The sequence below is a fragment of the Neofelis nebulosa genome, chromosome 6 (assembly GCF_028018385.1).
Source record: "Neofelis nebulosa isolate mNeoNeb1 chromosome 6, mNeoNeb1.pri, whole genome shotgun sequence".
Taxonomy (NCBI): domain Eukaryota; kingdom Metazoa; phylum Chordata; class Mammalia; order Carnivora; family Felidae; genus Neofelis; species Neofelis nebulosa.
The window spans coordinates 117,178,891-117,202,212 of record NC_080787.1 but is presented as its reverse complement, the minus strand read 5'-3'; the positions used below and the strand labels follow the sequence as shown (position 1 = coordinate 117,202,212).

Below are 23,322 nucleotides of genomic sequence, written 5' to 3'. Positions count from 1 at the left end.
TGAAGGCTTCATTCTCTTGTGGGTGTCTTTATTATCTTTTTCATGGTCTCAGGAAGAAGGTGGGACAACCTGTATTGTCAGCCCATCGCCTTGGACTGGAACCCCTTTCCCACACTCCTGCTGTGCACACTAGCTCCCCATTTGCTGAGTACTTCCGCAAGCTCTGAAGGGGATTATTGTACAGAAAATACTACCCTATAAGATTGTAAAAAGTTACAACTTGTGCTTCTCGGCACAAGCAGAAAAACTACCATGCCTGAGGCACTTTAACTGCGTAACCCAATAAGAAGAGGTATAGGGCTACTTACGTGCAGGCACTGTTCCAAGTAGTTTATATACACTGACTTATTCAATCCTTACAATAACTGTGTAAGAACAGTACTGTAATTGTCTCCATTTTACAGATGAGGAAACTGAGGCACAGAAAGGTTAACTAACCTGCCCAAGGTCACACGACTCGAGTAAAAATAAACAAGATTCAAATTTTGAGCCCTTAACCTTTATGCCTTCTTGCTTATCAAAAAAACATAAACCATAAGAATAAAGGTGGAGTACCAAATTTAGAAAATAGGTAGCTACTTAAATTTTATGACACTAAGTACATTACATACTTCTGCAAGCACATGAAAACATGCCAATGGTTACTAACTCCAGGCTATGTAATTTGCAAAAGATGAAAGATAAAGTCTATCAGATCAACCTGTAGGTACATAATTAACGAACACCTAATGAAACATGGCATTTACTAGATATTTATTATGGGCCCCAAACTACACAAATGTTTTATATGAACTACCTAATATAAACTCATCTGCTCTAAGAGATAAGTACACTATTAACATCCCTTACGGCTGAGGAATTATAGAGTACAGGCCCAAGATAACAGAGCTGGTAAGTGGCAGAGTTAGGATTTAAACACAGGTCCATTTGACCCCTGATACCATACTCTTAACTATAACATAATGAGGTTTTCTCCAAGAGTTAACTTTTTCCTCAACTCAAGAAGGAGTATCTCTGGGGCGCCTGGGTGGCGCAGTCGGTTAAGCGTCCGACTTCAGCCAGGTCACGATCTTGCGGTCCGTGAGTTCGAGCCCCGCGTCGGGCTCTGGGCTGATGGCTCAGAGCCTGGAGCCTGTTTCCGATTCTGTGTCTCCCTCTCTCTCTGCCCCTCCCCCGTTCATGCTCTGTCTGTCTCTCTCTGTCCCAAAAATAAATAAAAAAACGTTGGAAAAAAAAAATTAAAAAAAAAAAAAAAAAAGGAGTATCTCTGGCAATAAATAGGCGATAAACTAAGGCTTTGATAGCTAAGCGGCCTACCCACAAAGCAACAGAACTAGATCAGAAGTACTATTAACTTCGTTCTGGCCACTAAGAGGATTATTTCAATGACACAAAATCTTTATAGCAGGAGGACAAATAAGGAGCCACGAGGATGCCTGAGGGATACCATACCCCCAAGGGGCACAGTGGACTTCAGAGGAGGACTCCGGTCTGGTCCACATCTCAGGACTGTACGCGGGGCAGCAGCAATACAGAACAACATTCCAGCATTTAACCTTGGCTTGTGCATTTCAACTTTCATCAAAAGTCTGACTGAAGGGTCATCTGAAAGGAAGGGACATGCCATTCAACTACCCTCCAACTTCTGTCCTTCTATCAAGAAAGATCACTAGAAAACCTGTCTACTTCCTGAGCCACACTAGCTCACTCCTGGCAGAAATGTTGCTTGGCTATTTAAAACTCTGTCCAGATTGTCGACATCTCCTGCTGCTTTACTCCTCCCCACAGCTCCCTGCATCACTCTCTACCTAGACAAGGAAATCAGAAGCCTGGGTCAAATGCCTCTCCCTTTTCCTGTCACATTCAGTCAGTCCAAAAATCTTTGATTCTCCACCCTAAATGTCTCAAATCCACTTCTCTTCACCCACAACTCCAGTACTGGCATCTAAACTTCCTCATCTCTCCTTTTTTTCCCCTCAATGGTCAGTTGCCCTCTCTCCAGTGGCTCCCTCTCCAGTCTATTTTCCATACTGAGACTAAACTCAACTTGTTAAAATGCAAATCTAATGTGCCAGCATTCCTGGTTAAAATCCACATGGGTTCGAACATTCCCCAATTCTGAGGCTTTCCCCTTAATGTCTGGGAGTTGGACTCAACTGCACATCAGTTTGCTGAACGTCCTCTCAGTTTCCTCTCCCACACAGGAGGAATCACAACACCAGCTGGCAGTGAGGTCCTTCCCAGCTCTGCCTTCTGTCTTCTCTTCTCCCTGTGACGCCTCCAGGCCATGCACCACCACCTCTATGTTGAAATGCATGGCAGACTACTTTGGGGAATGTTCTGGAGCACGCAGTGGTGAGGAGGATAAGATAGATTCCAGCATTCGGGCTCAGTAGGCAGCTGAGGACGGGCTGGAGACTGACTCAACTGGTAATGGGCCTAGACAACAATGCTGCCAAGGACGCAGTGCACCTGAGGAAGCAGGGCGTACAGAACACAAAAGCTGAAACACAGTGGGAGATAGGGTTCCTCACAGACCAACGAGACAGCTTAACCAAACAGCTGGCCTTTGACCTAAAGGATATAAAAAAGACAAACTGGTGATAAAGAGCAGAGAATATGATGATCAGAGTAAGGGAATGGAAATGAACAGCAGGAGCCTGGAAGATCCCATAGCGGTAATTAAAACCTATACTAATTAATGGCTATCAAGAAAACATATACTACCTATGACATACTTATCTGGGTAGTTTAGATCACAAGATTTCCTCAGAATAGAGTAAAAGTAAAATAAGCTCCTAACAGACCTTGTGTTCAGTGGTACAGAGACCCAGTGGCAGAGAAATATGTGCTACTGGAAAAGTTAGGAACGTCTATAACCTTAGAAATGCAACCTCTGGAGGGGGGAAAAAATCCCTATTCATCTTTATCTCTCAGGGAGTAGGGAATAATTGGTATAAGGAATGTGTATGGGTCCTGTGCTGGAATGCCTCCTTCTACAAGGCTGATTGTGAAATAAAACATTTGGAACAAAAACTCCTGGAGAACCCAAAAATTCCAAATCCCTTGTGCAGTCAGAGATCTGGGAATAGCCGTTCCAGTAGCGAGCAGCCTAAGTCCCGCTTCAGGGTAAGCGAGACACTCCAGGGACTTGGGCTACCGTTTTCACCTAAGTGGAAAAGTCATGGTTCATAAATGTTCCATATGAAACATTTAGTGTATCTATAGTCTACCACATATTATATCAGACATGTAAGTATCATATACCTATGAGTAATACACACTTAAAATATACCCTTTCCATAAAAAATATACTATTTGCAACTGCTCAGAATTTAAGTTACCTTGACGCTGAAGAAAATGGCAAACTCGGTAGGTTTTTTTTCTTTTTTCTCTTTCATCCTATCTTTAGTTTATCAGGGCTCACACTTGAGATGATGATATTCAACTCTACATATTTTTCATCACCTTTTCATGACTCTTCTCTATTCACATTCCCTGCCCATCTCAACCAAGAATATCTGCAGATTTTTTTTCAACTCCGTATCTCGAAGGTCCAAAGTGTTTACTTAAAAGGAGAAGAGTATCCTCAAGCAACACAACCATTGATGTCCCTCATAACTCAAGCTTGCGACAGTGTCTGACTTCTGGTTTCTCTAACACTTTCAAACCTGCCTATCGCTATCAGTCATTACATCACCTAAGTAGCATAAAGTCTGAGTCCTGCCAATTTTTAGTAAGCCAGAAATGCTTCATGGAAAATAAAAACACACAAAGAATTAGGAAATGCCCAGAGAGAAAACTATGGCAGTGAATGATTACAGATTACCTTTCCCAAATTTAATTAGTAGTTAGTAGTAACCTACTAGTAGGTTAGTAGTTACAGGAGATATGAATAAATTATTAAGATTATTGATTACACTATGTTTTAGACACTCACCATTTTAAAAATTTTATTATTGAAGCACAGTGTATATACAGTTTCAGGTGTTTCAGGTTTCAGGTGCAAGAGTTTCAGGTGTACAACACACTGATTCAGCAATTCCATGTATTACTCAATGCTCATCACATTAAGTGTAGTCACCATCAGTTACCACAAAACATTAACAATATTATTGAGTATACTCCCCACACTGTACACGTCCTCACTGCTATCTCTTACTTATAACTAGAAGTTTGTACTTCTTAATCCCCTTCACCTATTTTGCTCATCCCCCCACCCACTTCCCCTCTGGTAACCACCACTTTGTATATTTGTTTTTTGGATTCAACGTATAAATGAAATCATATAGCGTTTGTCTCTGACCTATTTCACTTAGCATGATACCCTCTAGGTCCATCTATGTTGTTCACAAATGGCAAGATCTCATCCTTTCTTATGGCTATCCATTGTGCATATATATCTTCTTTATTCGTTCATCTATTGATGGACTGTCAGATTGCTTCCGTGTCTTGGTTATTGTAAATAATGCTACAATAAACACAGGGGTTGCATATACTTTTCAAATTTGTTTTTGTTTTCTTCAGGTAAATACCCAGTGGTGGGATTATTGGATCATACGGTATTCCTATTTTTAATTTTGTGAGGAACCTCCATATTGTTTTCCACAGTGGTTGCACCAATTTACATCCCTACCAACAGAGCACAAGGGGTCCCGTTTCTCCACATCCTCACCAACACTTGTTATTTCTTGTCTTTTTGATACTAGCCATTCTGACTGGTGTGAGGTGATATCTCATTGTGGTTTCGATTTGCATTTCCCTGAAAATTAGTGATGTTGAACATCTTTTCATGTGTCTGGTGGCCATCTGTATGTCTTCTTTGGAAAATGTGTATTCAGGTCCTCTGCCCATTTTTAATCAGATTGCTTGCATTTTGTTTTTTTCGTTTTGTTTTGTTTTGTTGTTTTGTTTTTTGGTGTTGAGCTATAGAAGTTCTTTATATACTTTATATATTAGCCCCTTATTGAACATATCATTTTTTATAACAGAGTTTCTACAGGAAAATTTGTACTAGTCTCAGATGGCTACATAATGGAAATATACTGCTTTCAGACCTATCACTTAACCCTGTAAGACAAACAGCATAAATATGACAATACACAAATTCTGATTCAAGAAATAACTTATATTTACAACTATGTGTTTTACAAAAGTGAATTATTTTTTGCATCTTTTCCTAGAAGATTGTTATCTAAATTTTGCAGATAAGGAAATGGAGGCTGAAAGAGTTTAAATAATCTGCCACCGATAAGCCAGTAAGGAGCATTTGTAGAACTGTAGCCTGGACCAGACTTCAAAGCCCATGCTTTTTCCATTACACTTCTTTTTTTAGTGGAAATTATATCAAAACAATGGCTAAAGAGTTAACTTCCCACATGGTAGATCAGTGGGTCATTCAAAATGGAACTTGACATTTAGAAGACATTCCTCACAGAACAGCAACATTATGGTAGCACATATTTCTGATCTAAACTTTTAGACAGAACCCCTTTAACCACTGTCCCACCCAACCAATTTCCTGTCCTATCAGTACTGCTAATTCTAAACATAAACCACTTGAAGAATTTTAACACACTTGCCAAAGAAACCAAAGGAAGACTTACAACTGGTAGTGTACTTTTATGTGTACACTGCCCTCTGCTGGCTGAAGTAGGTAAAGCCTTCTCTAGAGTACTTCCTAATGTGGGTAAATGGCAGCTTAAAGCCCAGCTGACAGTCAGTCCCTCACTGTTTGTGAGTTCTGCTTGCTGTAAACACCTACAGTCACAGAGCACCAACATGATCGGGATGGCCATTTTACTTCAGGTAACATCAGCATTTATCCACACCGTTTCGTTTTTTAAAGAATGATGTGGAAATATAGAAATACATATCCTCTTTGGTGATTCTAAAATGTATCACTTTGTCATCTATGCCCGACCTAGAACTGCAAATTATTCTCTAATAAAAGAAAGAAAAAGTACATAAACTAGACATTGTTCAAGTTAATCCTTATTCAAGTTAATTATTTTTTACAACTCTACATCAAAAGGCTAAAGACATTGAAAGTACTTCAGCTACTTACAATTAATGTTAATGTAAATGGGAACAAATTCTCAAGAAAACAAAATTGTATGTTTTGCAGTAACTTTTGAAATGGACACTTTAAATGGAACTAATGACACCCTGAATTATACTGAGAATACACACATGTAAGAGTATTTCTCAAACGGAGCCTCACAAACTGCTCACACTTTATTTATTTTTTCTTTTTTAACGTTTATTTATTTTTGAGACAGAGAGAGACAGAGCATGAACGGGGGAGGGTCAGAGAGAGAGGGAGACACAGAACCGGAAGCAGGCTCCAGGCTCCGAGCCGTCAGCCCAGAGCCCGACGCGGGGCTCGAACTCACGGACCGCGAGATCGTGACCTGGCTGAAGTCGGACGCTTAACCGACTGCGCCACCCAGGCGCCCCAAACTGCTCAGACTTTAAAGGAACTAAAGTTTCTTCACTGAGAAGTCCACATAGGTAACACTACCCTTCTAGTTAGTGCTTTCTCCCCGAAACTTGCCATTCTTTGTTATCATCTCCTCCGCAAACAGCAGGAAGGTGTAAGGATTTTCCACAATATGGTGATTCGGCTGCTTTTTTGGTTTGTTTCTCGTGAGAAATGAAGCCTAGGTACCAGGGGACTGAAATGTTTTTGTAACACTGATTTTTGAAGAGTGATGTCAGGGTAATGACAAAATCCCATGTACTTTCAAAGAGAAAACTTTTAGTTAGCCATAACTGTTCTTTCTCTTCCTTCAAATGGATGATTTAAATATTGCTGAATTGGATTGTTTTTATTCTAGAAGGGCCTCAAATAATCCCTGAACAATTACTATTCATTAAGTATTTGTTGAGTTGAGCAAAACAGGCAAGATCTGTGAATTCACAGGGCTTATATGCTAGTAGAAGACAGACATTAAAGACTGTCTGCCCAAACATATACTTACAAACTGATTAAACACTGGGAAGAGTTACCATAATATGAGACACCCAGCTAGATGGGGTGAAGGTGGGGTGAAGAGTATGGACAAAAAAAGCTTCCCTAAGGAAGGAACATTTATCTGAGACCTAAGAGTCTCAGGTGAGAGGGCATAAGAGAGGAAACACAATGTGAGAGGACTCTGAAACTAAAAAGAGATAAATACATTCTGGGAACTGAAAACAGGCCAGTGTGGCTAAGGCCTGGTACACTAAAGCGAAGGTGACACACAATGAAATGGCTGAGACAAGCCAGAAATAGATCAGGCTGGCCTTGAAGGTTATGTGAAAGATTCTGAATTTTATTTTAAATTCCACAGAAAGTCATTGATGACTTTTAAGCAGGGGAGCTCCATTATCTATTTACATTCTGGAGTCAGACACACTACCAATGTGTCATGAGATCACAGGTAAGAGCTTACCTATTTACATTCTTAAAGATCCTCTGGCTACTGCATAGGAAATATAACAGCAGGAGAAATCACAGAAGCAGGGAAACCAGTTGGGAGACTATTTTCAATAGCCCAGGAAAGCACTGTCCTCATGTGAAAGGGGGAAAAAAATGCAGGAAAACTATCATCCACTCATCTCAAGCCAGATTTCTGGACGCTATCTTAACTCTGGTTGCCCTCAGCCCAATTATACAATCAGTAATCAAATTCTGTCATATCTACCTCCCTCCAAACTCTTAATTCTATTAACTCCTCTACAATCTCCACTTCTACCCTTCTTAGTTTACAGCTCCATCATCTTTGCACCACCATGTCAGAAGCCTCTACATTGCTACCACAGGTTATCTTTCCACAACTCAAACTCACCTGCATATTAAAGCCCAGGTGACTTTCATAAAACACGAACTTCTGCCACTCTCCTAACATCCTTCATGGGCTTGCCATCACCAAAAGGATCAACTTGAAGTTCTTTAGTATGTAAAGACCTTCAACACTAAGCATTCTTTGGTTTTCAACTTCCGCTCCAACCATTCCTCCCCCAAATACTTACTATTTCAGTCGTGCTAAAATACTTCAGGGCTCCCTGAATGGTCCACAACCCCTCTCATGCCTCTGTACCTTTGCTTAAAATGTTGGCTTCCTCTCTCTCTCTCTCTCTTTTTTTTTTTTTTTGATGTTATTTATTTTTGAGAGAGAGAGAGAATGAGCAGGGGAGGGCAGAGAGAGAGGGAAACAGGATCTGAAGCGGGTTCCATGCTGTCAGCACAGAGCCCGATGTGGGGCTCGAACTTGCAAACCTTGAGATCATGACCTGAGCCAAAGTCGGAGCCTCCCAGGCACCCCAACTGGCTTCATCTCTTGACAAGCACCATTTCCTCAGGTAGATGCTCTCCGGTGTTCACATAGCACCTCGCACAGGTCACTACAGAACCGAACATATGAGATTGGGATGGGTTGGGTGACCACTTCTCTCACTGTGCAAGTACTCTAAGGATAAGGACTATGACTTAGTCTCTTTAGCCTCATCACCTTACACAAATGGTCCCATAAACACAGGCCGAGTGATGAAAGCCAGGGCTTTCCCCTTAGGGAACATGTAATCAAGTCCAGAAAAGAAAACATACAAAAATATGAGAAGTACATGAATATAAAAATCATTAAAAGGCACAGTTTTCTTACTAATTTCTGACAGCACCTTTTCCAAAATTTCACCTGTCCTCAAGACCTTAGATTACTATGTTTATTCACTCCGAGCAAAAACTTAAAACCTCCTCCATTACAGAGAAACAATGAGTCATCAGGCATGAGTTTCCTCAACTTCCTTGCCCCACCATCCTCTACTATAAACAATCCCCTAACTTTACCTCTCACACCATCCCCATCCACATTCTGAGTAAAGCCAAAGTTCTCTCTCACTGTGTCCTTTTACTGCCAAAAGAGTTACTTTTATAGAAACCCCCAAACTTTGATGAAAATAACTGAGAGGTAATCATCAATGTATAACATTACCATTTAAAAATAAGGGATTTCCCCTAGAAAAGTGTGAGTTTGGAGATGAAATTGCAGAAGTTCTACAGCCATTCAGAAGAAATCCAAATGGCTTCTATTATAATTACAGGTTAGGTTCAAGTTGTCCTTTTACTTACTGACAGTTCCTGATAATGAGATAATGATTTCTTCTACCTCACTAGTATTAACCTTAAGCCATTTATATTCTCAGAGTGACAGTAGTTTATACAAAACAGCAGTTTCATTGCAAACAACAGAGTACAAATGGCTTATGAAACTTATTCTATGATCAGTGAAAACCAACAATGCTGTCATCATAGTGAAAGCCACCAAACTAACAATGCTCATCTGATTTTGTCAAGAAAGACTCACTCCTGTATTCCTGAAACAGATTAAAGCTATGATACACATTCTTACATAAGGTGAGAGGAAGAAAGCAAAGAGATGGAAGAGAAAAACATTGGGTAGATTTCCTTTCTTGTAATCAGTAGAGTTAAATGAAAGGTAAATGACAGTGTTGAATCTAACAGGCCTCAGTTCAGCTTCGGGGTAATTACCCATGTCCGGCTTTTGTTTAAAAATCCTGCTCCCCTTATCAAAGCTTCCCACTGTTCTACATCTGGTACTGGACAGTAGCTATAGAAACCACTTGTGCTAAAGTTATACAACTATAAACAGCACTAGGCCATTTCCAAACCAAGGACAAGCAGGTCAAAAGTCTGGCATCCAATACTATTAAGAAAAACCTCTAACATTATTCTTAATGGGAACAAGGTAAGGTTGGAAATCTTCATCCCTAAATTAGGTATTCATATATAATCTGTACTTGTAAAAAATTTCATTACTTTGCAAGATATTAAGTTACCTAAAGTCTATTAAAATACTTTAATCCATATTAAAATATTCACTGAGTTCTGAAAATGAGTAACATTTAATGATTCAACTTTGATATCCGGCACTCAACACATAACTTCTTTCTAACTGTAAAAAGACCATCATGGATATTTAAGCTATTAGGATGATACAGCCCTATATGTACTTTTTTTTATTTAAAAAAACTGTTTAATGTTTATTTATTTCTGAGACAAGGAGAGAGAGACAGAGTATGAGCAGGGGAGGGGCAGAGAGAGAGGGAGACACAGAATCCAAAGCAGGCTCCAGGCTCTGAGCTGTCAGCACAGAGGCTGACATGGGGCTCAAACTTGTGAACTGCGAGATCATGATCTGAGCCAAAGTTGGACACCTAACCAACTGAGCCACCTAGGAGTCTCTAAGTAGTTTCTACATGCCTACCACTAAAAATACATTAACTTTATAAAATTCAAAACTTAACTTCGAATGTTAAAATAATACAGGGCCAACACACCAGATAAAAATGTTATGACAACTTACTAGTTACTATATCTAAAATACTTAATAAAAACTAAGTAAGTCAGTAGCAAAGGATGAAAAATAGAGCAAAATATGCATTGGCATGCACACACATACTCTTCCACTTTAAACTGGAGACTATTCTTCTCCTAGCTGACTTTTTTAAATTGTCACAAGCCATTATGAGAAAAATTAACAAAAATACATATGCATTTATGTAAAGATCAAAAAAAAAGCAAAATTACTTGGCTTATGGATCATTTCAATACTAGTGATAGTATGATGGAAAGCAAGAAAGTGATTACCATACTAGTCAGATTAGTGGTTATACCTGCAAGCGAGGTGTTTAGGATCAGAAATAGAGGTGCTGACTGCTGTTTAACCCTAACCTTGGTGGTGGTTACACAGATGTTCACTTTATAATTACTCATTAAACTGCACACTAAGGTTTTAGGCAAAAAAATATGTTGAAAATCTCACAGTTGTATTCCTCGTGGGTCATGGGGAGGGAAGAAGATGTATGTTCATGTTTGAATTTGAAAACCACTAGGAAGATAATTCTAAGTTACGCATATAATAGAGGATAAAAAATACACACACACACACACACACACACACACACACACACACACAAAATACCAACTATAATTGCCATTCACCAATTTTAAAGGAAGCCAGAGGATCATGCAGATTCCACACATAAATTTCCCATTTCCCTAAACCATTCATACCTTAGGACTCCCAGATTGTATTTTGCAACTGATTGCTAAGATTCTATAATATAATATCAGTATGTTAAAAACTGTTTTACTGTCATAGCTTGAAAATATGATCATTATAGTCAGAGCATAATGGCAGATGCTCTCTCTACCTTTAGAGAACTGCTTTTTCCTGCAAATAAAAGAGACATATCCTAGAATCCAGATATCTTAAATGATTACCTTCCTGGAGCAGGTAGGGGATAAACTTTTGCTTTTTCTTGGTTTACCAGAAACAATTTAAAACCATTATGAGAGTATTGGGGCGCCTGGGTGGCGCAGTCGGTTAAGCGTCCGACTTCAGCCAGGTCACGATCTCGCGGTCCGTGAGTTCGAGCCCCGCGTCAGGCTCTGGGCCGATGGCTCGGAGCCTGGAGCCTGTTTCCGATTCTGTGTCTCCCTCTCTCTCTGCCCCTCCCCCGTTCATGCTCTGTCTCTCTCTGTCCCAAAAATAAATAAAAAATGTTGAAAAAAAAAATTTTTAAAACCATTATGAGAGTATTAATAAAATATCCAGTTTGTTTGGCAAAATCACTTACTTGCAGAAGTAGAGAAGAAAAAAAATCAAATGATGACCTTTAACATTTAAATTCAAGGAAAAGTACCATTAGCAACTAACGTAAGTCATTCAGAACAAGATAACATGAGATACATAGATGACCATCGTCCTTAAAACTTAATTCAACATGACATGCAGCATCACCAGGCTTTTATCTACTTTTACAAGCCTTCTTCAAACACCAAGTCAAAACATAATTTATAGATAACCCAAATAGTTTCCTTCTTACTACAAAAAATAATTTTTAAAAAGACTCTTCTTTCTTGGTCTTTCTCCCCCCACCCCCTCTCTTACATATGATTTGATGGCAATGAACACTGTATCTTATTAATACAGACTTAAAGTTCATGTCTAACTGCCAGATTCTTACCAGATTCTAATTACCAGTGTCACCTGGTCTTATTTTTCCCACTGATAAATGAAGTAGTGTCTCCTTTCTACCAAGCATTATATGATTGAAATACTTCACACCTAATCTCTAATTTTTCATAGCTCTAATCAAAAGGAAAATATCCACTTTCCTGGCATGAGATAGGAAAAAAAAACAAAAAACAAAAAAACACCTAAAATATTTCAGAAAGAAAGGCCAGCCCGGAGAAACCATCTTTAATTCAAAGAGCTGCCAAAACAACTAACAGCACTAATCCTGAGAACAGATAAAGCATAACAAAATATGCACAAGCATTATGTCAGCAAAACACCAGTTTATGATTAGCAACACTATTAATCATTCTAATATGTAGACTACTTATGGCAAAGACTAATTTCTTCTACTTCAAGCCATCCCTAAGTCATTTTCTCAAAGAAGTGACCTTGGTGTCTCTTCCCTTCCTTCCTCATTTAAAACATGTTATATTAGTGGTTCTCTCTCCATAGCTTCAAAATTTCTTGGTACTTAAGTCCCTCAGTTTTGGCCACCCTCCATTCTGATTAATGAAGCATTCATCAGCTTCCTGTTAGTGGACTCTTCATTCAATCCAAAATTTAAAAAATGAACATTAACCCTCAGCACCTGTCACTATGACCTCCCAACATTCCCTATTTTAAATCATCAGAATTACACTGGCTAACTGTAAAATTACAGCTGATATACATAACTTTAGTCTAAACTAGTGTCCATATAATATCTAGAATTCAACTTATCTATACTTCAGTACTTCCCAAATCACTATAAGGTATCAATCATGTCAGGTAAAGAAACCACAAAACAAACAGGGCACCTGATGGCCCATTTAGTGCAAAGGCAACTTAAGATACTCTTTTTTTTACACTTAAACATACTATAGAGTAGACTTTAAAACCTGCATGTTTAAGAAAAGATTTCAAGGAAGTCTCAAAATGGGCTACTTGGGTACTCTTTCATCTGTCCAAGTATACTGGTAGAAAAGGCGGACAGTGTGCTGTTACAGGTGACTTTCACTGAAGATACAACTATGACACTGCTATTACACTGGTCCGCTCTGGACATGTCTGAAAATCAGCATTCTTTTCCTAATGAGTTTTGTATGAGAAAAATGTTTTATAGAAGCAGCCACTGTGAACACAACTATATATTGCAGCATCGACTACATGCTGGATCAACAGGAAAAATGAGTTCTAGTAAAACAAATCACATTCTACCATGGCCCCATGAACAGTGAGGAAAAGTGATCTTTAAAAGAAACTAGAAATATGCCACCCAATAGTACTTGCCTTTTAACCTTAGCATATTCCAAAGGTAGAAACATGTTTTGGTAAAGAGGCAACATGATGCATAACAAAGGACAAAGAATTTCAAGTACAAAGAGGAGTTTTGGTCTCAACTGGGCCACTTCCCAGTCTCTAAAATTAGCAAAATAATGTGCTTAAATGGATCTGAAAGTTTTGTAAACAATAAGCAGCATAAAAGTGTTGTATATACGTATGTGTTTATAGATACATGCAAGTATGTATATGTATATATATGTATATATACGTACATAAATGTATATATACACGTATATATAAACACACATATATACACACACCCTTTCAGAATATATCAACAGGGAATAATGGCTTCTCTTATCAGACATCTTCATTAATATGGGCAGCGAAAATTTTCTTCTTTGTTACTAATGCCCAATAAGCAAGTCTAAAAACTATAGTCAATAATGAAAAGACACAAAGTTTTATAAAATACCCACATTCTTTAGACAGTTTTTGCATTTATAACTTGTTTACATTCTAAAAGGGGAGAGGGAGAACACTTTATAACAAAATGTATTAAGTAGGCCAAAAGTTAAACTGAGGTTAAACCTAACAAGTGACAAACCAAAAACACAGAGAGACAGTACACAAGAGTGTAAAAATCTAAAATTAAGTCTTTCATTGCCAAAATCAACAACGCTGAACAAGACTGAGAATAATTTGTTAGATGCATATGAGAACAGTTTGACAGTTTTATGTCATCACTTGCATTATAAAGGACTAGGATCTTGCTGCAATTATACACAGTCCTCTTCGTACAAACAGAACATAGAAATGAAGTGATTAATTAAAAACCAAATGATTAATTTAACATGACAAAGTATTTTCAGTTGTAGTACACTGCATACGAGTGAAACTCACTGATCAAATTTGATCTTATGAAGTGAAGACTGCTTCAAGGCACCTGAGTGGCTCAGCTGGTTAGGCATCTGACTCTTGATTTCGGCTCAGGTCACAAGTTCGAGCCTTGTGTCAGGGTCTGTGCTGACAGTCTGAGCCTGCTTGGGATTCTCTTTCTCCACTCCCACACTCACATGTACACATGCTCTCTCTCAAAATAAGTAAACATTTTAAAAAATAAATAAAATGAAGACTTTCAAAAAATTACTTGAGCATTAGGCTTTTCCCTTATTTTTTTAAATAAATTTGGAAAGGACAAGAGTAAAATAATAAAAACAACCAAACAAAAATTAACACTGCCTTTATAGGTTTAAAAATATCTAAGGTGAGTGCCTTTATTTATCATTTTTATGTAGAAGATTGTCAGAAACATCCTTAGATCATTCTTTATTTCTTCTTCCAAGTATCAAATAAACTGCTTAGAGAAATATTATAAATCTGATAAAAAATACTGGAAAAAAGATTTTCTTAAATAAATTAAACTTACAGGAAAGCAAATGTGACATTGTTGACAACAGGTCTCAATTTTGCCATTAAGATAGAAATGACTGATGGGGCACCTGGGTGGTTCAGTCGGTTAAATGGTTTCAGCTCTTGGTTTCAGCTCAGGTCATGATCTCACAGTTTGTGGGTTCAAGCCCTGCATCGGGCTCTGCACTATCACCTTAGGATTCTCTCTCTCTGCCCCTCCTCTGCTTGCTCTCTCTTTCTTTCTGTCTCAAAAATAAGTAAATAAATTTAAATAAAAGAAAAAAAAGAAAAGAACATTTAAAAAAAAGATAGGAATGCAAGCTGGTGCAGCCACTCTGGAAAACAGTATGGAGGTTCCTCAAAAAACTAAAAATAGAACTACCCTACGACCCAGCAATTGCACTACTAGGCATTTATCCACAGGATACAGGTGTGCTGTTTCAAAGGGACACATGCAACCCCATGTTTATAGCAGCACTATCGACAATAGCCAAAGTATGGAAAGAGCCCACATGTCCATCGATGGATGAATGGATAAAGAAGGTGTGGTATATATATACAATGGAGTATTACTCGGCAATCACAAAGAATGAAATCTTGCCATTTGCAACTACGTGGATGGAACTGGAGGGTATTATGCTAAGTGAAATTAGTCAGTCAGAGAAAGACAAAAGTCACATGACTTCACTCATATGAGGGCTTTAAGAGACAAAACAGATGAACATAAGGGAAGGGAAACAAAATAATATAAAAACAGGGAGGGGGACAAAACAGAAGAGACTCATAAATATGGAGAACAAACTGAGGGTTACGGGAGGGATTGTGGAAGAGGGGATGGGCTAAATGAGTAGGGGGCACTAAGGAATCTACCCCTGAAATCATTGTTGCACTAATTTGCATTGCTAACTAATTCGAATGTAAATTTAAAAAAACAAAACAAGTCAAAAGAAAAAGAAAAAAAAAGACAGAAATGACTGGTTTATTATGTGACCCCATTAATGATGAAAGAATCCTTTCTCTATATTTTCCTCTGACAATGTTTCAGGCCATCATAACCATTATATGGTCCAAGTACTATTTATGGAGGCCAAAAAGAATGCTGATGTCATTCATTTTACTTCCTAACATCAAGACTTACAACTATAAAATCCACAGATAATATTTCTATTTTTTACATGTATTACTCATGTGCCTGGCACATAAATGTTAGTTACTGTTACTATAATTAGTAACTCAAATAATTGCATTAAGTGCTGTAATTTCTAAGAGCTGCAGTGTTACTAATTTATCAAACGCCTTACTTCCCTCAAAATACTAAAAGACGAACGTATACATGAGAACTGACTGAGACAGCGTGAAAAAAGCAGACTCTAACATGCAACAGACATTTTATTCACTGTGATAGATACTAGTAACTGTTAGTTATGGACAGAATTGTGCCCCCCCAAACTCATAAGGGCTCATATACTAAAGCCCTTACTCCCAGAATAACTGTAGTTGGAGACTGGGCCTTAAAGGAGATGATTAAAGTTAAAGGACATGGGAAGGGTAGGGTCCTAACCCAACAGGGCCGATGTCCCTGTAAGTAGAGACAGACACCAAGAATATACACACACAGTGGATACAGCAAGAAGGAGGCTGTCTGCAGCCCAGCAAGACAGGCATCATCAGAAACCAAACCCGCTGGCACCTTGACCTCAGACTTCCAGCCTCCAGAACCGAGAAAATAAACTTCAGTTATTTAAGCCCCTCAGTCTGTGGTATTCTGCTATATCAGCCCAAGCAGACTAACACATAGTTCACTGAAAAAGTTGGTAAAAGCAGGAAAAAAATAAAAATGTTCTGTAAATATACTGAATATCTTAACTTGAAAAACTGTATATTCATTTATCAATCTTTTGATATAGAATCAAAGATTTCCTACAAAGATTTCCAGTTTTGGCTTCTGTAAAATGATGCAAGAACTTAAAGACTCTTACAAAGCAATCTGGGTACAGAAACCTAGATTCGGATAGCTTTTTTCTAACCTTTTATACTCATCTCACCCATTCCCAGTCCAAGAGTTTTATTTAGCAACTCACTTTATCCCATCTTTCTAAAGTATTCCACTTAGCTTTTATAGAAATGACAACTTTATTCTCACACTCACACTTCACTGGAATAACTAGCATTTAATTACATCACATAATTACCATAACAAATATAACCAGCATAAACAACTCACAAAACAAACACAACTGGCTCATGGAATACAGACAACTCAGCTGGTAGGTACAGAAGCACAGAGATATAGTAGAGATCAAGCAACTCACCAGCTGGAAGTATGCAACATGTTACAGGCATAGGTGCTAGTGTTTTAGGACAAAAATGGCCAGTATTAGACAATCAACGGAGTTTGCGATGGAGGTTGGTTAAGAGGATTTCTATTGTATATCCAAATACATTTTACCCATCAAAAACTGTCACTTAGGAATGTTGTCATTGTGCCAAACAATATGGAAACCCCTCTTTTAGAATTTCTGAATCTGCCTAATGTTTTAAATGTTCAAGGGTAGATCATCAATCTTGGAACAGGATTTGATTTCCAAAAAACAACAATTAGGTGATGGGTCTGCTATAAAATGCGAGCACCAAAGTCCAGTAATAAAATTCAAAGAAAAGCAAAGTGTCACTATATAGCAAAATAACTGTTTAATATTATTTCTTTAAACGTAAATCTAAAAATTTCAAGAATATGCTGAATAAGTACAACATAAATATAACAAGTACAAGATGCCACCCCAAGAATATCTATCATTTCAATATAAAATTCTGTTGTTTTAAAAATGACAACCACTTAGGGGCGCCTGGGTGGCTCAGTCGGTTAAGCGGCCGACTTCGGCTCAGGTCATGATCTCACGGTCTGTGAGTTCGAGCCCTGCGTCGGGCTCTGTGCTGATAGCTCGGAGCCTGGAGCCTGTTTCAGATTCTGTGTCTCTCTCTCTGACCCTCCCCCATTCATGCTCTTTCTCTGTCTCAAAAATAAACAAACATTAAAAAAAAAAAAAGACAACCACTTATATTAATTATATCGCATTTACCTATACATATATATGTATGTAAACACACACATACAACCCCGTTCCTGAGTGAACACAAATCAACTATTTATATACATAAGTAACTTCACTTTCTGAAATGCCCCGATACTGAAGCCTGATTAATGAAGAAACTTTATGTCACACTGAATCTTTTTTAGTAATTAAAATAAATCACTAAAGTTTGTGCATAAAGAAGTAACATAATGGATGCAGTGTTTTAGAAAGTCATTTAACAGTTAAGAACTAGAGGTGTGAAAATTGGAAAAGATAATTTAGGAAACAACCAGAACAAACGAGGTATATGATAGTAAGAGTCTAAATTAGAGACAGATAGCAAATGGAAATTAAAAGGACAAAGGACAAAAACAAGAAGTCTATAATAATATATTCAAAAAGCACTTTACAAATATTAGTTTTCATTACTGTGAAAGAATCCATAAGCTGTAAATCAGATGAAAAAAATCAAATGCAGAGTAGAGGTGAGTATGACAAAATCTTCGGGCAGTAACACTGTTCTTTCCTGCTTATTGTACAGATCAAAAACAAAGATGGGACACACTCAAGGTTAGTGAATTTGGGAAAGCTGTGGTTGTCAATCCAGATAAGTATAGCTGAAGGAGCATGTTGTAGATTTAATTAAGCTTCATTATGAGGCATTATTCATATCAATTCTGATCTGGATATGAAATAACAGATGTTTTGTTCTTCTCAAGAATTGTGTGTGTGTGTGTGTGTGTGTGTGTGTGTGTGTGTGTCAGAAAGAGCACATGCATTGAGTCCTAACAGATGAGAGAAAATGACTTTGTCCACTATATAAAGTGACTTTTTTTTTGCAGAATAGTCTTCAATCAAGTAGGTTCTGCTTTGGAGGAAAAACGGTAACTAGTAGATTGCTAGTTAGACAATAGTTGTTTAATTAAGTGTGCTGTTTTTCTTTGTTTAACTGCATTCGTGACAAAGATGAGAAGTTAAAGTCAACTTCTATTTCTACTCTGCTATTTAACTTCTATATCCAATTCCTACCCTCTAAATCTCACCAAATGTCACAAAACTCTTGAACTTCAAACTCAATTACAGGAAAACTAGAAAATTCTCTTTTGGATTCTTCCAGAATTTATCCAAAAAATACTAGGATAATTTACCTCAAATGTCTTCACCTTTTCCATGGTTATCAAGCGCCTTGCTGTGTGACTGGAAAGCTTCTGCTCACAGTTGCTAATGAGTTGCAGGCAAGGGTGCCAGGGTACCATCTCCTCAGTGTATCTGAAGAAAGCACAGCTGACTTTTAGGAACACTCATATGTGCACCCCACACAGGATCGTCACGGGGTTATCCACTGTGGTATGGATGTCCTCCCACTCCACGCTCTACATATTTTATTTTACATATACTGACTATATAATCCATAAACAAACATTTTACAAAGTACTTTAATATTACATCTGAAAAAAGCAGTTTAATTTTTTTTTACCTGTGGCCTGAGACTAAGAGACAGTGAAAGAATGTTTTACAGAAGAACACAAAGCATTTAACGATTTGACGTTAACGAGACAAGGATTCCACCCTAAAGGGTCCCACAAGAGCACATAAGACAGAAATATATTCTGTAACAAACAATCCCTTGATATGCATGAGGGACTGACTCATCTGGAGATTTTTACGAATTCCCAAAGAATAAAGTCTACTCGGCATATATTTTCCCTATAAAATGAAGTGCTCCTGCAAAATTTTAATGGCATCTTGAGATCTCTATTACCTTTGTAAATACAGGAAAAGTTATTTGTAAGATTATTCAAATAAACTAGCAATAAAATAAGTACCACATGGTCACCTTAACCATGGAAGAAATCAAAGCCACAATAATGAGCAGTGGTGATTGCTGCTATGCAGCCCAGGTACCACGTGTATGGAGGTGATGACACCTAGAAAGCAGGATAGTCAGGCAGCAGTAGTTCTGAACCATCTGACAGGTTGTTGGCATCACTCTTGGCAGAAGAAACAGGTGACAGATGAGGGGGAAACAGCTATGGAAGAATGCTGAAGAACAGCAGGGGAGGCACTCATTAGGTATGGGTACCATTAAGAACACTATGATGCCTAGTTTTTATTTTTCCTTTGCAAATCTTTTGCCTTTCTAGATAACCTCTGCAAACATTTATTATATGGGAAATTTTCAAGTTCTGGTCCAAAGTGGGAAAGGTGCCAATTAGCACTTCCCATAAAGGACACCATCTCAGCTAGCCCATTCCAATGCATCAACATGGTCTTCACTACCACTCTTTTACTGACTTCTCTAGGCCCTCTGACCTTCAATGAGCTCTCCCTCATTACCTCAACCACATGCTCAAAACCTTCATCACCCACTTACAAAGCAACATTCATAATGCACTTCACTGTATTATCAGTGGAAGGAATTCCCTTGAAGTCATTCTCTGCATCCTTCCTTAAAGCTCTCCAGTAGGTAATGACCATTTCACATTTTGCCTTATCTAACAATTCTCTAAAGTTCACTATCTAGTCAGAAATGTTGTCTTTCTCCTAAGATTAGTTAATATCAAGTTTGGGAGTCTTCATACAAAGCATTTATGATATGGAGACATACATTCTACACCATGGTTAACAGAAAAAAAAAAAATATATAGCCTTGACCTTAAGCTTGAAAAAGCAGAGTTTGTAGATGTCTAAAATAGTATGTCAAACTTAGTTATGTACCTTTTTTTAAAGGAAAAAAATCTTATTTCCTGGCAGAGTTAACTTAAAGTATTCTTATTAAAATGTAACTTAAAGATATATAAGCATAAGTTAGATATAAAGTCCATATGCTTACATTCTTTAAACACCTATAAAACCAAAACAAATTTACAAATCAAAAGTACAAAACCAATACAATTTTAACTAATACTGATGACAGGAATGATGCTAAGCTTGTGAAACTAAGTCACCAGGCCTTTGGCTTAAGAGCAGAAAAACATAGTTATGTGTTTTATATTACCCTTTTTGACTTGATCTTTAAGTTTAAGCATGAAAGAACATCATTTGGGTTATCATTATCATGAAAAAGCTTGTTTTTTTTTTAAATTTTTTTTTAATGTTTATTTATTTTTGAGACAATTTGTGAGAGACAGAGTACAATCAGCAGAGGGGCAGACAGAGAGAGACACAGAATCCGAAGTGGGCTCCAAGCTCTGAGTTGTCAGCCCAGAGCCCAACGCAGGGCTTGAACCCACAAACCGTGAGATCATGATCTGAGCTGAAGTCGGACTCTTAACCGACTGAGCCACTCAGGCTCCCCGCCCCATTAACAAGCTCGCCTTGAATCACTACCCTACTATACTAGGACCAATTTAGCTGTATACTCCCAAAATACCATGCTAAGAATTTTAAAATATCAACAAAAAATTCTTTTTTTTTTAATGTTTATTTACTTATTTTGAAAGAGTGCATGTGAGCAGGGGAGGGGCAAAGAGGGACAGAGAGAACCCCAAACAGGCTCCGTGCTGTCAGCACAGAGACTGACACAGGGCTCCATCTTATGAACCATGAAATTACAACCTGAGACAAAATCAAGAGACACTTAAACTGACTGAGCCACACAGGTACCCCCTAAAATTCTTTACTATAGATTTACTAATATATTTTATACCAACATACTTCAATGAACTGTTTGCAAAGTGTTAAATAGGAGCCATAAATCTGTACTATGCCTGGGTTATTATGATAATATGGTATGCTATCTTCGTTTCATTTCTATTACTATACCCCTACAATCCAAACATCTATTTAAAACCTAAATCAGCCACAATAGACAAGTCCACAGAGGTAGATAAGTGGTTGCCAGGGGCAGAAATAGTGGTGACTGCTTATGTATATGGGGTTTCTTTAGGGGTGATACAAATGTTCTGGGATTAGAAAGTGGTGATGGTTGCACAACTTTGTGGATGTACTAAAAACCATGGAGTTGTAAACTGCAAAGAGGTGACTTTCATGATATACAAATTATAACACATTATTTTTTTTAAAGCAAAACCAACTGTGCATAGGCCCCTAGCTTTTCCATAAATCATGACACTCATTTTCCTATGAATCTTCATGCCTTAAGCTATTTCCAAATGTCACTACAATTTCACCTCCCATTTGAGAAACAGATTTTGCACTGATTAGAGCACTCACTGAAAATAGCTCAAGGTATCACGTTTTCTTGTTTCCTAGTTAAGAGATGAAAAACATGTTTTCTTTGCTGCTCTGAGCCACTCCAAAACTCATTTTACTAGAGTTACTGTTTATTCCCAATATAAAGCAAGCCATCATGCTATATGCCTTAAACTTATACAGTGACATGTATCAATTATTTCTTCAGTGAAACGGGGAAGAAAAATGTATCCCCAAATCCTACATTGGGGCATACTTTATAAAGCTTCTTTACTTTATCAACATTTTTATCACAAGCATTAGCAGCGGGATTTCTATTAAAGGGCATCTTTTACAAAGAAATGCAGTTTGTGATCACCTCAAGAAAGTTATCTGTGTGTAATGCCAGTAAGAAAACAACACAATATGGAGACATAAAGTCTGAGCAAACAGCTGAACTCTGTAGCTTAGCAATTCCTAGAATATCAAACACACATGAGTTGACATTATGTCATCCAAACGATATTAATGACATAGATCTTCGGGGTCACTTGCAAGTAGCTGCAACTCTGAATAATAAACCCATAAATACCAACAGTTTACAGTAATTTTATGTGGTCAGTCTCTAAGAGTGATAAGAATAAACTACCAAGAGCACAGATCAAAGATTAATTCTACTAAGAAGGGTTGGAAAAGTATCTCAGAGATGGTGACAGTTAAGTCAGACCTTGAAAGATTACTAGAATTTTATCAGCAGAGGAAAGAAGAAATGGTTTATCAAGCAATGGGCACAGAATAAACAAAGGTGAAAAGATACGAAGTGTACAGAGCATCTTGATGCTGGCAAAAAATCCGACATGCTAGAGTGGGGGAAAAACTATACCCAAGGAAATACAGCCAGTCTGTTGAGTAGCAATTTCTTCACTGCAAATGGAAAATCCTTTTTCAATCATCAGCTCTGACAATTCCTTGCAAATAATTAAACTTTTGAAGGTAGTACTTTATTTTTATCATGTCTTATACTTTTAAAATGCCCTGGATTTTGGGGCGCCTGGGTGGCTCAGTCGGTTAAAGCGTCCAACTTCAGCTCAGGTCACGATCTCGCGGTCCGTGAGTTCGAGCCCCACGTCGGGCTCTGGGCTGATGGCTCAGAGCCTGGAGCCTGCTTCGGATTCTGTGTCTCCCTCTCTCTCTGCCCCTCCCCCGTTCATGCTGTGTCTCTCTCTGTCTCAAAAATAAATAAACGTTAAAAAAAAAATTTTTTTTTAAATAAAATAAAACAAAATAAAAATAATAAAATGCCCTGGATTTAAAGAGTAATGCCTGAACTTGATTATAATATGTAATTCTTA

At 37.9% G+C, this 23,322-nt stretch overlaps 1 protein-coding gene across 3 annotated transcripts in view; it reads right to left on the bottom strand.

Moving 5' to 3' along the window:
- Positions 1 to 23,322, bottom strand: part of TRMT11 (tRNA methyltransferase 11 homolog) — a 59,769-nt gene that overhangs the window by 1,818 nt on the left and 34,629 nt on the right. For all 3 annotated transcript variants that reach the window (XM_058735181.1, XM_058735182.1, XM_058735179.1), the window contains one exon: positions 18,985 to 19,105. In XM_058735181.1, the coding sequence (XP_058591164.1) occupies positions 18,985 to 19,105 (121 nt within the window). The remainder of the gene's footprint in view (positions 1 to 18,984; positions 19,106 to 23,322) is intronic.